At 38.3% G+C, this 18,833-nt stretch overlaps 1 protein-coding gene across 4 annotated transcripts in view; it reads left to right on the top strand.

The window, feature by feature from the left end:
* ST6GALNAC3 (ST6 N-acetylgalactosaminide alpha-2,6-sialyltransferase 3) overlaps positions 1-18,833 on the top strand; it is a 211,409-nt gene that overhangs the window by 142,770 nt on the left and 49,806 nt on the right. Inside the window, exon 4 of one of the 4 annotated variants that reach the window (XM_083867974.1) lies at positions 2,713-2,802. The exons of the other annotated variants lie outside the window; for them this stretch is intronic. Within the exon in view, the coding sequence (XP_083724100.1) occupies positions 2,713-2,758 (46 nt within the window). The 3' untranslated portion in view covers positions 2,759-2,802. Of the gene's footprint in view, positions 1-2,712; positions 2,803-18,833 lie in introns of those variants that run through there. 4 annotated transcript variants of the gene reach the window in all.

Raw genomic sequence — 18,833 nt, forward strand, 5'->3', positions numbered from 1 at the left:
ACTTTTCAATACTTCATCAAAATCCTTATTGTGAGATTAGATCTTGAAAAAATCTATTCTTTTTCCTATTAAAAAAACCCCCTCATCATTCAATGTCAAAGTATCCCTCTCTCCAGCCTAATGCATTCCTCTTCAACAAATTAACACGTCTCAAGTTTTTATAGTTACGCAATTAACACAATACAAATGCTTCTTTTCATGTCAAAAGCAGATTGAACTTCTCTCAGTGCTTATAACAAAGTTCTTAAGCAGCCTAATGTTAAAGTCGCTCATGTTCTTTCTCCTTAAGTTTCACATTGCAACAGCAATAAATTTTTATGAGCCTGTCTCATGACCCATCACGTTGTTTGTGCATGTGTGTCCCTTGGACACTAGGGGAGAAACCCACCGTTTCTCAGTGTTACCACTGTGGTAACATCCATGTATCTACAGCAACTTTCATTTTTAGTCCTACTTTTCCACATCAAATACTTACAATACAATCAAAATTATGTTTTTAGCATCATTTGGTGTTTTTTTCAGCCAGAAACAAGGGAAATGATTGATGTGTCACCAGCCAACATCTTTCTGTATCTCAAGAAAACATCTTGCAGTTCCCTAGTAATCAGGGACTTCAGTTTGGAAACTGTTTCATTTTTGGTACCATCTTCAATTTGCAGGACCTGTCTTCTGTTTCTAGGGAGGGTCATAGACTGTCAGAGGTATGTGGCATTTGTGGAAGCAGTAAATGGAGAGCACAGGAGATTTGTGGGTGATGAAAATACTTTCACACATTGTGCCAGGCTATTATGATGCCGCGAGGCTTGGGTTCCTCAGCCAAATATTCCTTCAGTTCCTCAGAGAAAAATCAACCCTTGCTTGGAATATTAGATTGAACAGAGGTCTGGTTCGACATGTTTCCAGCAAAAATTCTGGATGGAAACCAATTTCAACTCATATTTTAAAATGTACTGAGTGGATTGCAACTGCATCTATTTTAGTTTAATCTTAAAATACTGTCTTTCTGTACAGTGTATGCTACTAATGCATAGTAAGATTGCAACAGATTTCTAGTCTGTCGAGCCTTTAATGAGTTTTCTGTTTCTACTCTTTGATGTACAGTCTTTTTAGGTAATTAGTGGGACTTTTCAGCAGTTTCATCTTCAAGTTTTTAAAGGATGTTGTGAGAAGCAGCTGACAGGTTGTGCTTCAGTCACTTCTCTACTGCAGAAAAGCTCTGGTCCTGCAGTGCTGACATGAGAGCTTTATCCCTGACTTCACTGGGTTCAAAACCCCCAGCTTTGGTATTGACAAATGATTTATTACTGATGCATGGAAGAAACAAGAATTGCCTCTAAGTAACTTGCAACAAGCAGTGGGTTTTATTTTGTAATGAATATTTGAATTCTACAGCAGTACAAAATACCCTCTGATATGGGCTATCTGCTCTGGGTAATTAACCTTGCATGAGTGTTAAGAATCTGGGGAACATATGTTCTTTCTGAGAGTCTTTGTTAGTGAAGCAGTCGAGTTCAAGGTGGTGAATGCTCATCCACTTTGAATAATTGTTGTACATAAATAATATTCATTACCAGACATTCACAATTTTTCATTAATGCATTTTACTTGGTACTTCCCTAGAGGGAGCATAAAGCTGGCAGCTTCTTCCAGTACTTCACTAATGTGCTGGTGTATTATATATATTGACTCAAGTGAAAGGATTTAAAGAAATATTAGATAATTACTATGTGTGGCATCTTTGTATGTACCTCACTCCAGATAAGTGGTTCTAAAGCCATCTATATCTTTGCCATGCAATACAAATATAAGGTAATATGATATAATAACATTTAATTGGTAATAACAGAGAAAACTGTAGTCTTCATTAGAGCAGCAAAGCTAATTCTGGTCTGATAAAGTGCACTGAGCATCCCTAAATAGGTTTTAATTAGCTGGCACCAAAGCTGCACCACCCTTAGGGAGGGTAAAATTAATGAAAACTAGCAGCAAATAGATCAATGCTACTGGATGTTCTTGCCTTAGGTGAAGGTGATGAGAAAGAAAGGAGTGTCTTTTCAGGATCATTTAGAAAACAGTCTGCATTAAAAGTCACTTTCAACAAGCAATGCTAAAATAAATCTGTGCTCATATCAGTGGAGCAGTCTAATGTTTTCTGGACTGCAGGCTCCATTTGTGTTTTTACTCCAAGCATCTGGGGCTAACCCTGGGCACTGCCCCTCTGAGCAGTGCCTGTGAGGGGCCAGCTCCACATCCCCCCTCGGGGCTGGCAGGGGGCTCAGGCCACTCCTGTCCCAGTGCACACGGGAGACGTTCAGCCCCAGCAAACAGCCCGTACTGATGTGCTGGTACTGCTCAAAGAGCAGCTTAACTGGGTGTTTGCAGCCACTCCTTTTGTGAGCAACCGAGCTCTGCTGAAGAAATGTGTCCTGAGCTCCTAAAATTCCCAGTGGGAGGTGTGAAATGATGTTCTGAAACACAGCCAGATTGATAGACAGAGGACTTTCCACATACACTGTCCTAATTCTGACAGTGCCCATCCCACACCCAATCAGTTCAATTCAACATTTTTAAAAGATTATTAGCTACACACACATCTTCAGGAAGCAGGTTCACTGAGCCACATTTGCAGTCAAATGACTGTTTCTGAAAGATTTCTGTCAGTATCTTGGACAATTCTGAAGAAACAAAATTGCTTTTGTGCTTCTCTTCCAGAAGTTCTTCGTTTCCTCAGTTCATGCCAGATGGTGCTATGTGTTAGGTTGTGAGAAAGCTGTTTTATCATTCAAGGCAGAAAGATGTATCATTCTGATCGCTGACTTCTGCATCAAGATTCAAAATTTGGGGTTGTATTCAAGCTGCTATTTTACACAGTTCTGCTCACTAATTATTTATTACTTTGGTGATATACGAGATCTATATCACATCTCTGTCATTTGGAGCTAGCAAATTACATTCATCTAAAGTTTGGATTGACACTGTTAAGACAACTGCAGTCATCACAGCTTCACCTCAGCTAATATGTGGTTTTTCATGTGTCTGACTAATCTACATGAAGCTATAGTCTAGTAAAAATGTCATTGAAATGAATAAATGAAATTACATTATCTGAGGTTCAAGTAGCTGCACGTTCTATTGTTTGGTGGTATTCTCTGAGAATTGAGGTAGTAAAGCTGTCAGTGTCCAGAATATCAGAGTTTTATGCCGTGTTTCTGGTTGTTGGCTTGAATGAAATATTGTAGTAATGATATTTTCATTTTTGAACTTGCTTCCCTATATGTATTGGTTTCTCTATTAAAGTTATTCAGAGGAAATATAAAAGATTTGCTAGTGTTGCTTAAAATTTGCAGAAAGCAGTTTTTCTTTGGGAAGCTGTGAACATTGACACTGAGTCTGGCTCAGAAAGTTAAATTTTAGCACTTGGGAAATATGTCCCGTCAGTGCTTTGTATTAATGTGATTTTTCTAAAAAAAAAAAAAAAAAAAAAAAAAAAAAAAAAAAAAAAAATTCTGGAAGATGATTAAAAGTTCATTTAATTTTGAATAGAAAATGGGCAGAGTTAGGGAATATCAGTTTAAATTACAGAATTTTAGGAAGAAAAGGATGAAAAAACTGATTCAGACTGACAGAGGAAATGTATAATGCCTGTTGGAACATTTTTAAGGACAAAGATTAATTGTAGTTTACATTTTGCTATAGCCTTTATCATGATGATGTAATATCTGCTGCTGCACCAATAAAGTCAGCAAAATTTCTCAACTGCCTGTGAGCATCTCAGCAATCTCAAAAATACATGTTTGATATAGTGACCATTTTTAAAGTACTTGACAGTAGATGTTTCTTGAACTATTGCTTGGCACTTCCATTCTTTCTTTTTATAAAGTAATTCCTTAAAAAAATGCTAATGGATTTGTCCATCTTAATTCATAAAGGATTTAAATTGTTTCATTGTCAGTCAAGACTGCTTTATTACCTGAAAAAACAAGGGTCTAAAGCCTGAAACCTTAATGAAATAAATAGATTTTTCATTATAAAACACTTAAAACCTCAGCATCTATTACTATTTGTGGTCAATCACCAGATGGTTAACAACTGTTTAGGGGTTTATATCCACTCTTCCATTTCCTGGTAAAACACCAGTTGTTCCTGAGTGTTCTACATTTATTCCCTCCAGCCCATTAGTAACTACATTTATATTCTTTATGAAGATTTTCCTAATTAAGATGAACACTTTTCTCCATTGGGCAGATGGAACTCAATAGAAGAAGTCCGTTCTTTATTAACATGCCAGTAAATGCTGCTCAGAGCACCAGCACTTCTGTTAAGAAACACAGCTCCTACTACATTACACTAATTACACAGTAAAGTGAAACTTTATTAAAAAATATCAATATTAGCTATTATTTTGTGATAAAGCTGTGGCTGCATATAGATTGGTGTGAGCTTAGAGACCTATTGATTCTGCAGCTGACTATAGCCATGGAGTTATTTCTTTTTAATTAATGATTAAAGACAAGGAATATATAATCAAAATCTACTCCATCATTGTGCATTTTCACACGTTCTTTGAATTTATCCATCTATTTCTTTTAATTTATCACATCTTCTTTAAGTGCCACGGGATCTGTTTTCTGCTCCTGATGAACTGTTTGTTAAATCTTTATACAGTGTTTGATATAGCCCTAATTACATGCACACCTCTTTCATCCTGTGCTTTAAATACTCTGCAGCTTTTATTGTTTTGAGAGAATTGCTGATATCCCTCAGTAGGAACTGTGCATATGGATGGGGTTCTGGAGTTGATCCTTCAGGATCTCTTTCAACTCAGCATATCCTGTGATTCTGTGATTCTCACATTCCATGAACATCCACCTTTGGAAGGGATGATGTAAGCCGGTGACTCATGCTGGCAATCCTGGAAGCATCCTGGATTGCAGGGCTTCCAGTTTTGCTGCTGCTGGTGAGGATATTTTATGGTTACAAAGGAAAAAATATTGGAGAGAAAAACTAGCAGAAGCATAGATTTTGAATGAAGCCTTTGGTGTTCGTCTTCCATAGTTCAGTGTTTTTCACTTTTCAGATCACAGTGTGTGAAATAGACCTCGATGTTCCTGAAGTAGCTTAAAATTTTGAAGGAATAAAAATAATTTTTCAAAAATTAAAAAAAATTAAAAAAGGATAAATTAATCTATTTTTAAAAATTCAGCCTTGCTGCTGGGTGAAGTAATTGTCTTGGAAAACACAGAGTGATTACCATTGAAGTCTACCAGTTGTCACACAGCGATTCTTTTCTAAGAGATATTAAACAGATTAGAAGGTAAATGTTATGTTGCTGTTGCTGAAGTGTGATACCTGTTGGTTACTGGTAACTGTGGAGTTTCTAATGGAAGATCCCCAAAGAGCTCTGCGCTGAATTTACAGAACTAAGTAAAAAAAAAAAAAAAAAAAAAAAAAAAAAAAAAAAATTACTGCAATCAGACTGCACTGGGAGGTTTGTGCTACATGTCTGCTGCTTAAGTGAGGATAGAAACTTTAGGAGACAAGGAATAAGACTCTACAATAATTTCTTGTTTTGGACAGAGAAGAGCTTCTGTACATCTGTCCACCCACTAGCTAGACAAACTTATTAGAAACTACTTTTATAAGAAAAGATGTATGAGAACTCTCATACATATCTTACTGAATGATATTTAGAAAAGATTGTCATCTCAAAGCTTTGTACAAGTAAACAACACAGCAAAAGAAAATCTGTTTTAAAGTAGAAAAAGTTTACCCTGAACTTATGTTTGAATGTTTTTTCATATAATGTAGAAAGATTAGTAAACAAATTCTGCAGGGAAAATTTAGTAAGAAATCAAGCCTATGTGAGACCTCACAGACATAGGAGGAAAACTAAGGGGAAATGGGAATTTTTGTGACTCACTATGTTAATTTAGAACTAATTGTTAACTAGCTGCTTGCTTGTGCATATCTTCAATATGTGTTTTTACCCAGATGAAAAAAAAGCAAATGTTCTACGTTTTTTTATTTCTGTGTCTGCTATTCCACATAAAGAATTTAGGCTGCAATTTCAGAACAATGAAACCGTTCAAATATGTGGATCTATAGCACCTGCCTTTGAAAGTGACTCAGGATTCATAGCAATGCTTCTCAGGGAACCTGATGTGCTATTGGGATATGCTACAACTTGTGTTTAGAAAACAATCACTCCTACACAGTTCCTGTGATACTCAACTTCTCTGAGCTTTTAACTGTGAGGCAACTCTGCATTTAAAGAGTAACATGCACAAGAGCAGCATGTACAATTTTTCTCAGAGATTCACATCTTCAGCAGGTTTTGGATCTTTCAACAGTCTGGAAAAACATAACTGTAACAATGGGGATTTTTTATGAATCTTCAATCTTATGTCTTCAAACAGTTTGTGTGAAGTCTCAGATATTGACCAGCATGGGGCTTAGTTTGTGTGTGAAGGGAAATAATCTTTTATACAGATGTTCAAAGATTCAGCCATTCTATTTTCAAGACTTTGTAAGCAATTCCTGATTGTAGGAGCCTTCAGTACAGTTGGGACCACTTACCAGAGACACCACTCATCTCAGAACCTGAGCAGCCCTATCTGGTGCATTAGAATTCAGTAAACATGCAATTGCAGTATAAGAAAAGGGTTTTAACTGCTCATGTTTGTTCTTTACAAGTTTCTTGTTGGTATCCCATCCTTATGTTTGAAGACTTCTTTTTCTTCTTTTTTATTTTTAAAATCAACTCATCCCAGCACACATATCCTCTCTGCTCTAATCCTGCAGGTTGCAGAAAGGAGGCATAAACTCTTTGTCTAATAACATTCTCTATATGATTCATTAAAACTTTCAAAGCACAGGATTTTCTGCAAAGCTTTGAAAATTGCTGCAGATGATGTCACTAGCGTAGAAAAAGTCAGAGAAAGGAAAGAGTTAGCAGATGAAATTCTAAAAAACAAACAGCATGCTTTTATCTTAACAATAAAAACAAAGATAAATGTCAGAAATATGTGCTCTGTGTTCAGTTTGCTCTCCATATGTTTCAGAATTTTTCTTGAATAAATTCATTAGATTTTCTAGTACTCTTGTCTCCAAGAAGTGTCCTAAGTATTTTCCATGAAAGCATTTCTGAAAAACATTGCAAGTATCACTTAAGTATCAAAATGCCTTTGTGAGGCAAAGGATATTTGTCCCCTTTTTTCAGCTTGATTTCCCTGAGAGAAAAGGGCACTGGGGGAAAGCAGAAGCTATTGCTGTGCAGAAATCATGCCCATAGAGCTTTTTAAATATTGTCTGCTTACCACAAAGGCATTCCAATCTCATACAGTCCTAATTTGGCATTGGAATGGTCTGGAAGTGCAGTATGGAACAGATTTCTGCTGCTGTGTAACCTGTTTTCAGCCAAATATGGTACTGTTACAGCATTCCCTTCTATATGAAATTAGCTGTAGTCTCTTGACATTTTACAATCAATCAAAATATTAGGAAAAGAAAATAACCTGAAGAGTATGTGCAAAACCATATTCCTCTAAAATAAGATTTTTAGTTTTATTTTTTCAAGTATTATTTTATGTATTATCAATATTCTCTGTCCATGCATTTCAGCATTCTTTACACACCTTTCTAGTCCATTAGGAAATGTGACTAGTGTTTGTCATGTGTAGCTTTTTCTTTTATCAAGGGAGAGTTGTGTCTTTGCCAGAGCTCAGTGGTTGTGGTTTTTTGCTTGCTCTGTTTGTGCTGCTCTGATTTTATGTGATGACACTGTTGAAATATGTTTTGTATTTGGAGTAGAAGCAAGCAGTGGTCCTTAACTCCTTGGGGCTAATTTCATGGTCTTAAATTGCCTTTACCTCCCCTTCCAAGAATGCACAGTGTTCAGGAGAGTTGGATTTCAGCTTCACTGTAGAGAATGTGCCAGGGACTCTCAGCTGCAGTGATATCCCAGAGCCTTCACACTCTTAGAGAGATTTTGAGTCTTGCTCATGGAGTGCCTGTTGGATATGAAACTTCATTTGACTTTACAGAGGACATCCCCAGGGTATCCTCAAGCTTTATGTACTGCTTAGATCTGTCTAATCTCTTCCTGCCAAGCTACACTGCTTTGCTTGCTTAGAAGGAAGGCAATGAATAGAGGAGTAGCTAAAGCCAGTTCAGTATTTATCAGTAGGAAATATAGGATTTCAGGCACTATTTTTGGATATGGTTTAGGATGGTACTTGGAAATGATACATTGTGGGAAGGCTTATTCCAGTTTCCCTTCCAAGCTCCTAATTTTGGATCATTTGTTAGTTTTCCTTTGTTTTGGTAATAAACACTGGTGTCATATAAATTTGACCAGTTTCGGGGTAGCACAATCAAGAGAAGCTCTACATGTTTTCCTTAAACTTCTTCAGTCTTCATTCCAGGCCTGAGATTGGCACGTAATATAAACATTTTCTTCATTATTACTTTGCATTTTACCTTGAGGCAATCATACTGATTTCAAAACCATGGTCATCATTATGCTAAAATCGTGGCATTAATACATTGGTCTGAGGGTAGATTATAATATGAAGTTTCAAAATAATTGTCCACTAATATGAGAGGTGGATGTATAGTATTCTATTGCTTGTAATGCAACCATTAAAATAACAATTACGTGATAATGGAAGGACTCATTATGCTTTAGTTTATCTTTGCATAAAGTTAATAGCTAATGAAAACAGGGAAGATTATATCTAATTACATTTTAACAATACTTTTGCTCTTCCCATAAAGGGAACATTTTGCACAGAATTGTAGATTGACATGCCTCAGTAGTGTGCTTCAAATTACAACTGTTTTAAGACCAGTGGTTGCATGTTCTTTTTTATCAAATGGTTCACACTGTCTTCGCAAAGAACGTTTTTGAAACTGAGTCACCAGAGGGAGTCAAATTTGCAACATGACTGCGCTGAACATAAATTTAAAAATAAATTTAGTTTCTTCAGGTTTGAAGTGTTAGAAAAATGAAGGCAGCTTGACACTGAGTCAGTCAGTAGAATACTGTCTCTCTTTGGGTGAATGAGAAATGTCAGATGGGTATATTACCTACCATCTGTGGCCATTTTGATTCAGTATTGGCTACAAGGCATTGTCAGGCAGGTGAGCAAGTTCCTTTTATATTTATTGTAGCTGGGGTGGAACAGGCAAAAATAAATAGCAAAACAGGGCTTTGGCATGGATAGAGAAATCTCTCATTTTGTATGTTGGGATACTAAGCTCCAAGTGAAGAGTTTTTAGTTCAGGAATGCATAGATAGAGCTCTCAAATTATCTTAATGGCAAGAAAACTAATTAGAATTTAGACATTTTGGTGTTTTTATATACAGATCATACCACACTGAATTTTAAAGATGCAGCAAGATTGTCCTCCACTTTTCAATATTTGCACATTTTTAAAACATAATGATTTATTTTGAATGTTACCTTTAAATGCCAAAGTCATGGAGGTGGGAGTTATATAATCTAATCCATTTCACTGCAAAATAGAATTAAGAGATATGAATTAAGCAGTTACAGATGAACTAGGCATTAAAAGTATAATTGTATTGATTTTACTAGGTATTATATGAAATTACATGGATGGAAAATGTCTTTGGTCTAATTGTGTGATACTTAATTAATTTCTGTTCCAGTGAGCAAAATGGTGGGTTGGGTCTGTGAGACACAGCATACACGGTTTTAGGGTGTTCAGAGCCCAGTTACTGCCTGAGGCTCTGTTTGGATGCCAGGACAGCTCAGTACATACTAAAGCACGCATTGTCTATGAGTCTTGAGGCCTGGTCCCAAGTAATTCCTGAAGCATTTCAACTTTCAAGCCTTCTCTTACATCTGTCTCAGATTCTTCCATTTGGATCAGCTAACTCAAATCACAAGCTGCTATGTTATCACTGTGTTTTGGTTACAAACACTTTCTTCTCCATGCTTCTCCTACACTTTGTCTTTCTGATCACAGAATCACAGGATTGTTAGTGTTGGAAGGGACCTCTGGAGACCATCCAGTCCAACCCCCTTGCCAGGGCAGGGTCACCAGAGCAGGTTATACAGCAAAAGAGTCCAGGAACCTCCTTTTGGCACCCACCTTTGAGATATTTATATTATTAATGAGATCCCTCTTCTCAGTGTGCTCTTGTCCAGACTAAAGGGGCGCAGCTGCCACAGTCTCTCCTCACAAGAGAGATGCTCCAGACCCTTCATCATCCTTGTGCCCTCTGCTGGACCTTCTCCAGCAGCTCTTTGTCTCTCTTATCTTGAGGAGCCTAGAACTGGAGACAGTACCCAGATGTGGCCTCACCAGGGCTAAGAAGAGGGGGAGGATTACTTCCCTCAACCTGCTGGTCACACTCTTCCCTGTGGAATACTTGTTTCTATATTACATGTTCCTTGCTTTTCTTGAAATATATTTTCAATCTCTGACATTTTTTACGGATATTTTGGACATTTTTTCCTCTTTTATTTCCTGCCTCATTGTTTGTAACTATGTCATCTATATAGCTTTCTTCTTTCAGCCTTTTGTCCTTTTATTGTGAAACATATTGCCTCGAACACACCTCCTGTTTTCAGCACAATCTCTTTTGAAACAGCTCACAGACCTGCAAGGTATCTGATGAAGAGCAGCTTTTCCCTCTGTGCCCTTGCCCTTGCCCTTGTGCTTCCTCATTCACTTGAATCCTGGTGCAGAACACCTGAAAGTCTGCAGGTCCGGAACTGCAGATCTCAACTCAGTACATCCAGTTCTTAAAACAAAAACAAAATATCACAGTGGGGCGTAGAAGCTGTGCATGATTATTTATTGATGATTGTTGGTTACAGGAATTAAAACAGCAGGGAGCTCAGATTTTGATCAGAAACCAAGTGATTTTTCTGTACACTTTTATTGTAAAATGTGAACATAATATAAACCCATTGTGCTCCTGCTGTTAAATGCTAAGCCCTGGCCTGACCTGCTGTATGAAGAGTGTGTGTTCCCTGTCTCACAGGTATGTAGCTCTGTATATGTGAGCATTGATTAAGGCTTGAAGCTGTTATAGGGCAATTTTTATGTATGTGAATATAGGAGCTTTCACAGTTGTTTCATGTCAGCTCTCAAGAGTGCCAACCACCCAGCACAGTGTGATCTCCAAGTGAAAAGCAAAGGGATCTGGGGCTGGGCAGCCTTTCTGTGGGCTCCCAGCACAGGAGTGTTCACACAGGGACTCAATTCATGTGCTGGCAATGAGCAGAGTGCATGTGCTTTGCTTTTTGTAAGCACTTTTCTATTATTACAGTACAAGATAGCCAGCCTGGCAGTGACTTTTAGGTCTATGGTTATAATTTATTTGCTTTTAGTTTTTGTTACATTACCAACTGCTAAGGGAATTGATGCTTAATACATTTCTAAATAAGTAAAACTAAAGTATAAATAAATTATGCCTGGTTTATTAGTCTAGGTGTTTTCAGCATTGCTGAAAGTGGTTTGATGACAGCCACCAGCACTAGCAGTGGAAAAAAACTTGATTTCACAGTGATTATTATCATTATAATAAACCATAATTGAAAGATTACAAAATTGATTCTTTTAAAAATTAATGTTGCATGAGTGAGCAGGCTCTGTGGCATTCTGATTTTTTTTCAGTGTTACTTGGAAGAAAAGTGGCTTATTTTATTTTCTGGCAGAAAACTGCTGATTTTCGAACAATCACATTAGAGAAAACAGTCCCAGAGGGTTACAGGAGGCAACAGACCTGTGTCATTATGCTTTACCCTTTCCTGATGGGTTCGGAGAAGAGCCAGAAACAAAAGAAAGTTACATTCATTATTGAGAGAGCCTTGGGAAAATCTGTTTGGCCAAGCAATTTTGCATGAAACGAGTGAGGAAATATTTGACTGCAAAGAACATAAACTCCTTCCATCAATATGCAATTTTCTGGATCCATTTGTCCAAGTGATTATTAAGAACAGTTTCTAAATTTGCAGTGCTTTACTTCAAAGGGCTGTGAAAGCATCACCTAGTTAAATGGATGGAAGTGTTTTTTAATAAATAAAAAAAAGACCAAAGTCAGTTGTAAGACAGTTTAAAGTGCAAAGTATTGAAAACAGCAGGAAACCTGAGGACCTGCAATAGCAATCATCTGCTCCAATCAGGAACATGGAAACCACAAATTTATCTTTGATGATTTCCTGTAAATATGCCCTTTGAGGACAGATTGCCCTGCCCAGTCTTGTGGAAAATGCTCAGAGTTACAGCTCTTCTCACTGCAACATATGGGTCTCAGCAAGCTCTGCTTCTCCATTTCCGAAGTCATTCTTCAGATGGAAAAGTCTGAGCAAAAAATGTAGTGCTGCAAAAATGCTGTTTAGCATCCTTCAAGCCTGGTCAGCCTGACTGGAAAACATCTTTCTGAGTTGTTGTTCTTTTTCTTGGCCATTTTCTTCAGCAAGGTCTGCCCAGTTTTCCAGCCCCATTATCCTGGTGGAAATGGTTTTACTGATGTTTTCATTCACTTAAAAATGTCTCATATTTCCCTAGGACACTGCAGTATAAATACTTTCCCCCCAGATATTTAGCAGTGTGTCCTGGGGGCTGGGGAAGGTACATTTGGGTGTCTCTGAGTGGCCCCAGGGACACTCTCCAAAGGACCCCACCTGCAGTGTGACAGCACAGTCAGGGTGGCTGTTCAGCATGTGGGGGTGACTGTGCAGATGGGGGCTCTGGTTTTTCTTTCTTGCCACCTCTCTGTGGCACTTCACTCCTGATGTTGTGTTACTGGGTCTGAGTGCCTGGAATCTGGGCTGCAGCCAGTTTGGGTTTTCCAGCCAGTGCCACATCTCACATTTATGACACAGACATCAAAGAAGCCCAAGAAATTGACAGTGGCTTACTGTTTCCTCATATATATCCTGAAGAGAGAACATACTATTCTATTTTAAAGCTGATGTTTATGCACCATTTCACATTGTCCAGATAGTTTGCAATCTCTGAAGAAGTTTTCTATGTTTGAATTTACAGTAGACATATAATCTACCACACTTGGTATGTATGCTCTTACTTGATGACAACCTCCTACTGGCCCTATGTAATGTTTTATTAAATAGAGGGACAGTTCCCCAGCCCATCTTTCTTCCCCAGTTTGAAGTCAGTGTTAGGTTTCATTAATATTATTTAGCATTTCATAGTGCATATCATCCACGGACCTTAAAGCACTGCAGGACATTAAATCAGCTTTAATTTTCCCATTTTCATGATTGTAAAACTCATGCAGGGAGTCATTTGTCAAGTTGCACGGAGGTATCATCCTGCAAGTCTGTGGCAGAGCTATGAAAGTACCCTTCAGTCAGGGTTTCCAATTGTCTCTGATGTGCTACCCTGACATTCAGAAGGTGTGAGTGTTTATTCTTATCTGTGCAAGTTCATGTTTAACAGGGTCCTGGGTGACCAAGTGACAACTAAGTGCATTTTTATAGGCAGAAAGAAGGAACTGGGATTTCTTAAAAGATTTCACTAGAAATTCTGTTTCCTAAAAATTTATATGACTAGACCTAACTCTTGTGTCTTGGCCTCTGTGCAAAGACAGGCTTGTATTGCTCAGCAGAGCCTTGTTTAAAGGTAACAGTTTGCAGGAGGGAGGGGTGATCATTAGATTTGAGAAGGAATATTACAAGACATGTTGGAGCGTTCCATATTCAAGCAGTTGCTTTCCTGCCACTTCCCAGCAGTTAACATTGCCCATCAAAGAAAATTGCTAAATAGCTCTGCTACATCATTCTTCATTTGCATTAGAAATGGCTCTAAGCAATAACAGGATTACAGCCAAAAAGTGCCAGCACTTTATCATTCATTTATTTGATTTAATATATAGAGGTGCCTGTTTGAAACAGCATTTACTTTTCTTGAGCTCATCTTAAAACCCACTCTGAATGGAAGTGTTTAAGGTAATGACGACTCCGATTAATTCTCTTAGAACAGCATGACTGGAATCAGATGCACTACTTCTCTTTTCATTAGACATTTCTGAGCTGTTATGAGTGATCTTATAGCATGAGAGGAAAGAAATTAGCTGTGTAAATCCCCATGTAAATAATCCACAATATGCTGCTATTCTTTTTACTCAACCTGCTGAACTCTAAGCTCGGAAGTCTTTGCAGTGGTGTCCAGATGGCATCAATAGAACCTGATGCAAACTTTCTGTTTTAAAAAAGGCAGAGAAGCCATACTTGCTGTGTGCAGCAAATTTCTCTTCACCTGCACTGTGAATTGAGCGGTGTTACAGCTTTCTCAGCCGGCCATTTCCATCTTCTTCCCCTCTTCTCACTGCCACCAAATCCCTCTAAATCCAAGCCTGGCCTGAACAGCAGATCTCTAATCTGTTTTTCAACGCACACGTCCCCCACCAAAGTCAGGAGGTCAGACGTTGTGTTGCACTTTTGTTCACAGACAGGATTGATACATGGGAGGCTGCATAAGGAGCTCTCTTCTAAGTGAAAAAGATGTTTCAATTCATTTTAGGAAATTTGAGAGCTGGCAGCTAAGTTTTGCCAGTGTTTTATTCCTGTATACATTTCTTGATCACCAGTAAACTACTATTTTTTGTCAATGGACACGGCACAATTATAGGGAAAAAACATTTTTCCAAAGCACCTCTCTGACCAAATAGTCTGTATTACATCTGAAAATTAAACAGTTCCCTGAGTAATTTAGGCTTCTTGATTTTTTTTTCCCCCCAACAGAAGTATCTGAAATTCCCATTTTCGTCTGAAAGCAGAACTGGAAACACTACTGTAGGATGTTTACATTAGTTTGAAGAAGCAGAGCTTTTCTGGTAACACTTGTCTAAATTTCTTGTGCTGTTTTTCCTAAACATGATTATGAAGTTCTGCATGATTGCTGGTGTTGCAGGTGTCTTAGCATTATAACACGGTAGTAGTAACTAAAAGAAAGGAGTGGGTAGGAAGGCAATGTGATAGAGAATCTCAGTGAAAAATTTTCTGAGCAAATAGCATTTAAAGTCAGAGTTACAAAGTGCATGCTTTTCTACTGAGGACCGAACCTATTGGTTTCAAATTAAAGGTTCACACAAAAGTTCTATCTGCTCTGCCTAATCTGCAGTAATTGATTCTTCTAATTCCTAGAGGAGCCCTCTCCACTTAAAGTACAATTGAACTCCACATTACCTTAAAATGTTACCGTTTAAGAAGTTGTATCAGCCTAGCACTGTGCAGTACCTAGTGGGCTGCAGGTGCAAGCAGACACTTTAGACCCTTTTCACTTCTTTGTTTCGTGCCCTCTGAATGCTAAACAGTTGGATCAGCAGCCATTCCCACCCTGTATATCACACATGCTTTCATTTCTTACATATCTGTGCCTGGCAACAGAAGAGGAGAATTCAAAATGGTATGGTGTGTTTTCATTCAGACTGGTTTATGGGCTGGCTTTTCTTTTCTACTTTCTCTTCTGATTCTAAAAAAATCACCTGTAATCACATGTAATATCAAGGCTAATAGAACAGCCTGATCTTCATTATTGTTTGAATAAATTTTCAAGAGAAAGTTAGAATTCTGCTGAACCATTACCTTATCTATCAAAGGAAAATGTATTTATAAGCCACTGTATGGAAGATTTTATGAAGATAAGTTATATCTTATCGTGTGATCTGAACCATTATGGATTATAGAAGCACTGGCTTTCCAGAATCAGTTTTTAACATTTTTAGTGGCAATAAATTTAGTCATCAGTTCTACAGAAGTCTGGCTGTAACTAACAAACTGTGTGTGTCTGTATTTGTAATGACTGTCTTGATAGTTTCACATATCAGTTCAATAAAACATCTTCCACTCAGGGGAGGCATTTGGGCAGGAATATCTCATGACATCCTTGCCATTCCCATTACCATCACTACACACTCAGAGTAATATGTTTTAAAAATTGATTGAGTGTGTATTTACAACATAGATCATAGGACATGTTTTTTTAATGGTGAGAAACTCCCAATGAAGCATTCTGTGATCTGTAGCATTGATTTGGGTTCTCTGATTTTAATGCTACAGAATACAGTCATAAAACTTTTAGACCCTTAATGTCATAGGGTGCAGCTTCTTGACACAGAATGGTAATCTGAAAGGCAATAGCTACTGCAGGAAAGACCCAATGAAAACCAAAGACTTACATTAAACATAGCTAACGAAATTAATTTGGATTCTTAACACATTAAATATAAAATATGGAGAAGCTTATTGAAGTGACGTAAGTCTCAGATGAAAAATCTCTGATGCAGGTAGACTTTCAATGGGCCATTTTAGAAGTGTGGCAGATACACGTTTGGTTTTGAGAGTTTACGCACCTCTCTTCAGGCAGTTTTCAGTAAGCGTCTCTAAATAGTATTTTTCTGAAAGAGTCATCTAAAGATGAGTGAAGCAAATTTTCCACCCCTTCTCAGTCGACTAAAGATGAGTCACCTAGACATTTCACTCTTGGTTAGCAAAGGAAGGTGAGGTAAATAGTGGTGAAATATCTTGTTATATGTTGTATAGGTATTTGCTGTTGTACTTAGTTCAAGACTTTGGTAAAGGCAAACAAAGGTTTGTTCTTATCACAGCAGAAAGCACAAATGCTTTGTCATACTCTTTTCACTCTAGTTGCCATCCTAGTTCTTAAGAATTTCCTGTTTCTCGCAACCTAAAACTAGGTCTAAAATTTAATTCCACCCTGGGTCAGAGGTAAAAGATGACAGGGAAAAATGAGTGAAAGAGGTACCAAAAAAAAAAAAAAAAAAAAAAAAAAAAAAAAAAAAAAAAAGCTTTGCCAGATAGCAAGTGTTGGAATAGCTGTGAAGTATCTTTCCATAGATCCAGTTATAGTGTACAATATTGGGAAGCTTTTAATTGTTACACAGAAGTCCTACAACCATCCAAGGTGTATTAGAGTTCACTTGGATATAGAAAAGTCTTGACATTTCTCACTGCGGTGAGATTACTGTCCAAAGTTATCTGGAATCCTTCCAGTGCAAAAATTGAGTTTAGAAAAGGCTGAAATTGCTTTGTTCTAGTTCTGTATGACTAAACTCAGATGGAACATTGAAGACAACAGAACTGTGGACTCAAATATGTAAGTGTGGTTGGCAGTTTTAGTTGACTGCCTTTTCTTATGAATTTCATTCCTCCCATTGGCACATTAACATTGGTCTAAGTTCTTAGAACACTGTTTGGACACAGACTATTTTTCACTAAATTTTAATTTTCTTTTTTAAGAGAAGGAAGAAAAGCTAATTGATTGTTGAAAAGCTAATTGGATGCCTTTTCTCTGTTACAGGTGTCTGCACTGAGAGGTGTTTGTTTAGGGACACACATTGTAAGCCTTTAACACGCCAATAGGTTGATAATTTGGCAGTAGTGCTGAGGACAGAGTTTTCTTTCTCTGTGGCACTCTCTCCTGGCGTTGTAATCTTACCCTCTGGGACATGTAGAGCTGCAGCTGGGTCAGACTTGCCCATGGGCTCTTGTGTGACTCTGCTGAACACTTAATGTTGATACCTGTTCCCCCATGAGATGAGGGGTAAAGGGCAGAGCAGTGAATCCATTGGAGGAAACAATAGGAGAGAAACTCTTTTTGCAAAGGAATAAGGTACCTTAAGCTGAGGGTGGATTGTATTTACAGTGCCTGTCCAGACCCGTGTCTCTGTTACTAACCTTTTGTGATGTCCAAGAGTAAATTAGCTTTCCCATCAGTCGTGAGCAGATTTTACTTCTGGGTGCTACTATTCCAAATGTTTCCTGCTGTGTTAACAAGAGGGTTCCCACTGGCCAGGCTGGGGCCTCAGGAAAGGCAATAAATCCTAGTGATGTGTCTGCCTGGGGCCCCACATCCCCCATCCCCTCAGCAGGCAGAGCCAGTGCTGGGATGTGCAGCCAAGGGGAGGGCAGCTGCCCCACACTGGTGGGGAAAACTTAAATCTCCATCACCTTCCCATGCTTTGCAGAGCGTCAGGTGCTGCCGCAGTGGTAGGATACTTGAATGGAGAGGATCCAGCTCCGGCAGGCTGTTCTTCATTGTTCCAGCTGTTCACAGCTGCTCTATGGCTGATTGAAAAGACATTTACTCCCCTCGTGTGAATAACCTTGAGGGATCAGAAAGTCAATTGTGCAGAGCACCTACAGTCAGTGCCAGATGTGTGTCTGGGAGCCACTGCAAAGGCGACTGACATTTAGAAGAGCTTTTTGGTGGTGGTTTAGGGACTAGCAGGTGGCTACAGCAACTCAGGAGAATTTATTGCTAGTCAGAGCAGTGCAGAGGTTACTTAGCACACAAGTATTGGTATTTAAAAGCTCTCTTTGCACCTCCTTTTCAGAGCAATACTGAGCCTACATCCCCTGTAGTTTTCAGTCTGTTAGTTCATCTGCGAATGAAGCAAATGTTACATTAATTGTAGTTCATTAGTTCCATCTGGTGCCAGGGTGGGGAATGGAGACCCTTTCTTACCTTACAAAACATTATATACCTTTCCTGCCAAGCTGCTCTACTGAATAATAAAGCCTGAGGCTAACTAAATGTAAAGATTTGGAATTGTTCCTCCACTGGCCTTCCCACAGATAAACACGTGGCTCCCTAGATCTGGCTGCTGTCTAAAGAAATTAAGACCAACAGTATTTTAGTTAAAGCAGTAGTATGCCATATGCAAGGCCAGAGATGCTCTGTGTGATACCCACAAAATTTGGTGCCTGCCTGCTTTTTTTTGTTCCCTTTAATCGATAAAAATACGATTTCACTCGAGTTCAAAGGAAATTGAATTTTCGCATAGCAGGGGAAAGCAAATACCCTCCAGC

This window comes from Zosterops lateralis, assembly GCF_965231275.1.
Source record: "Zosterops lateralis genome assembly, chromosome: 9".
In the NCBI taxonomy this organism is placed as follows: domain Eukaryota; kingdom Metazoa; phylum Chordata; class Aves; order Passeriformes; family Zosteropidae; genus Zosterops; species Zosterops lateralis.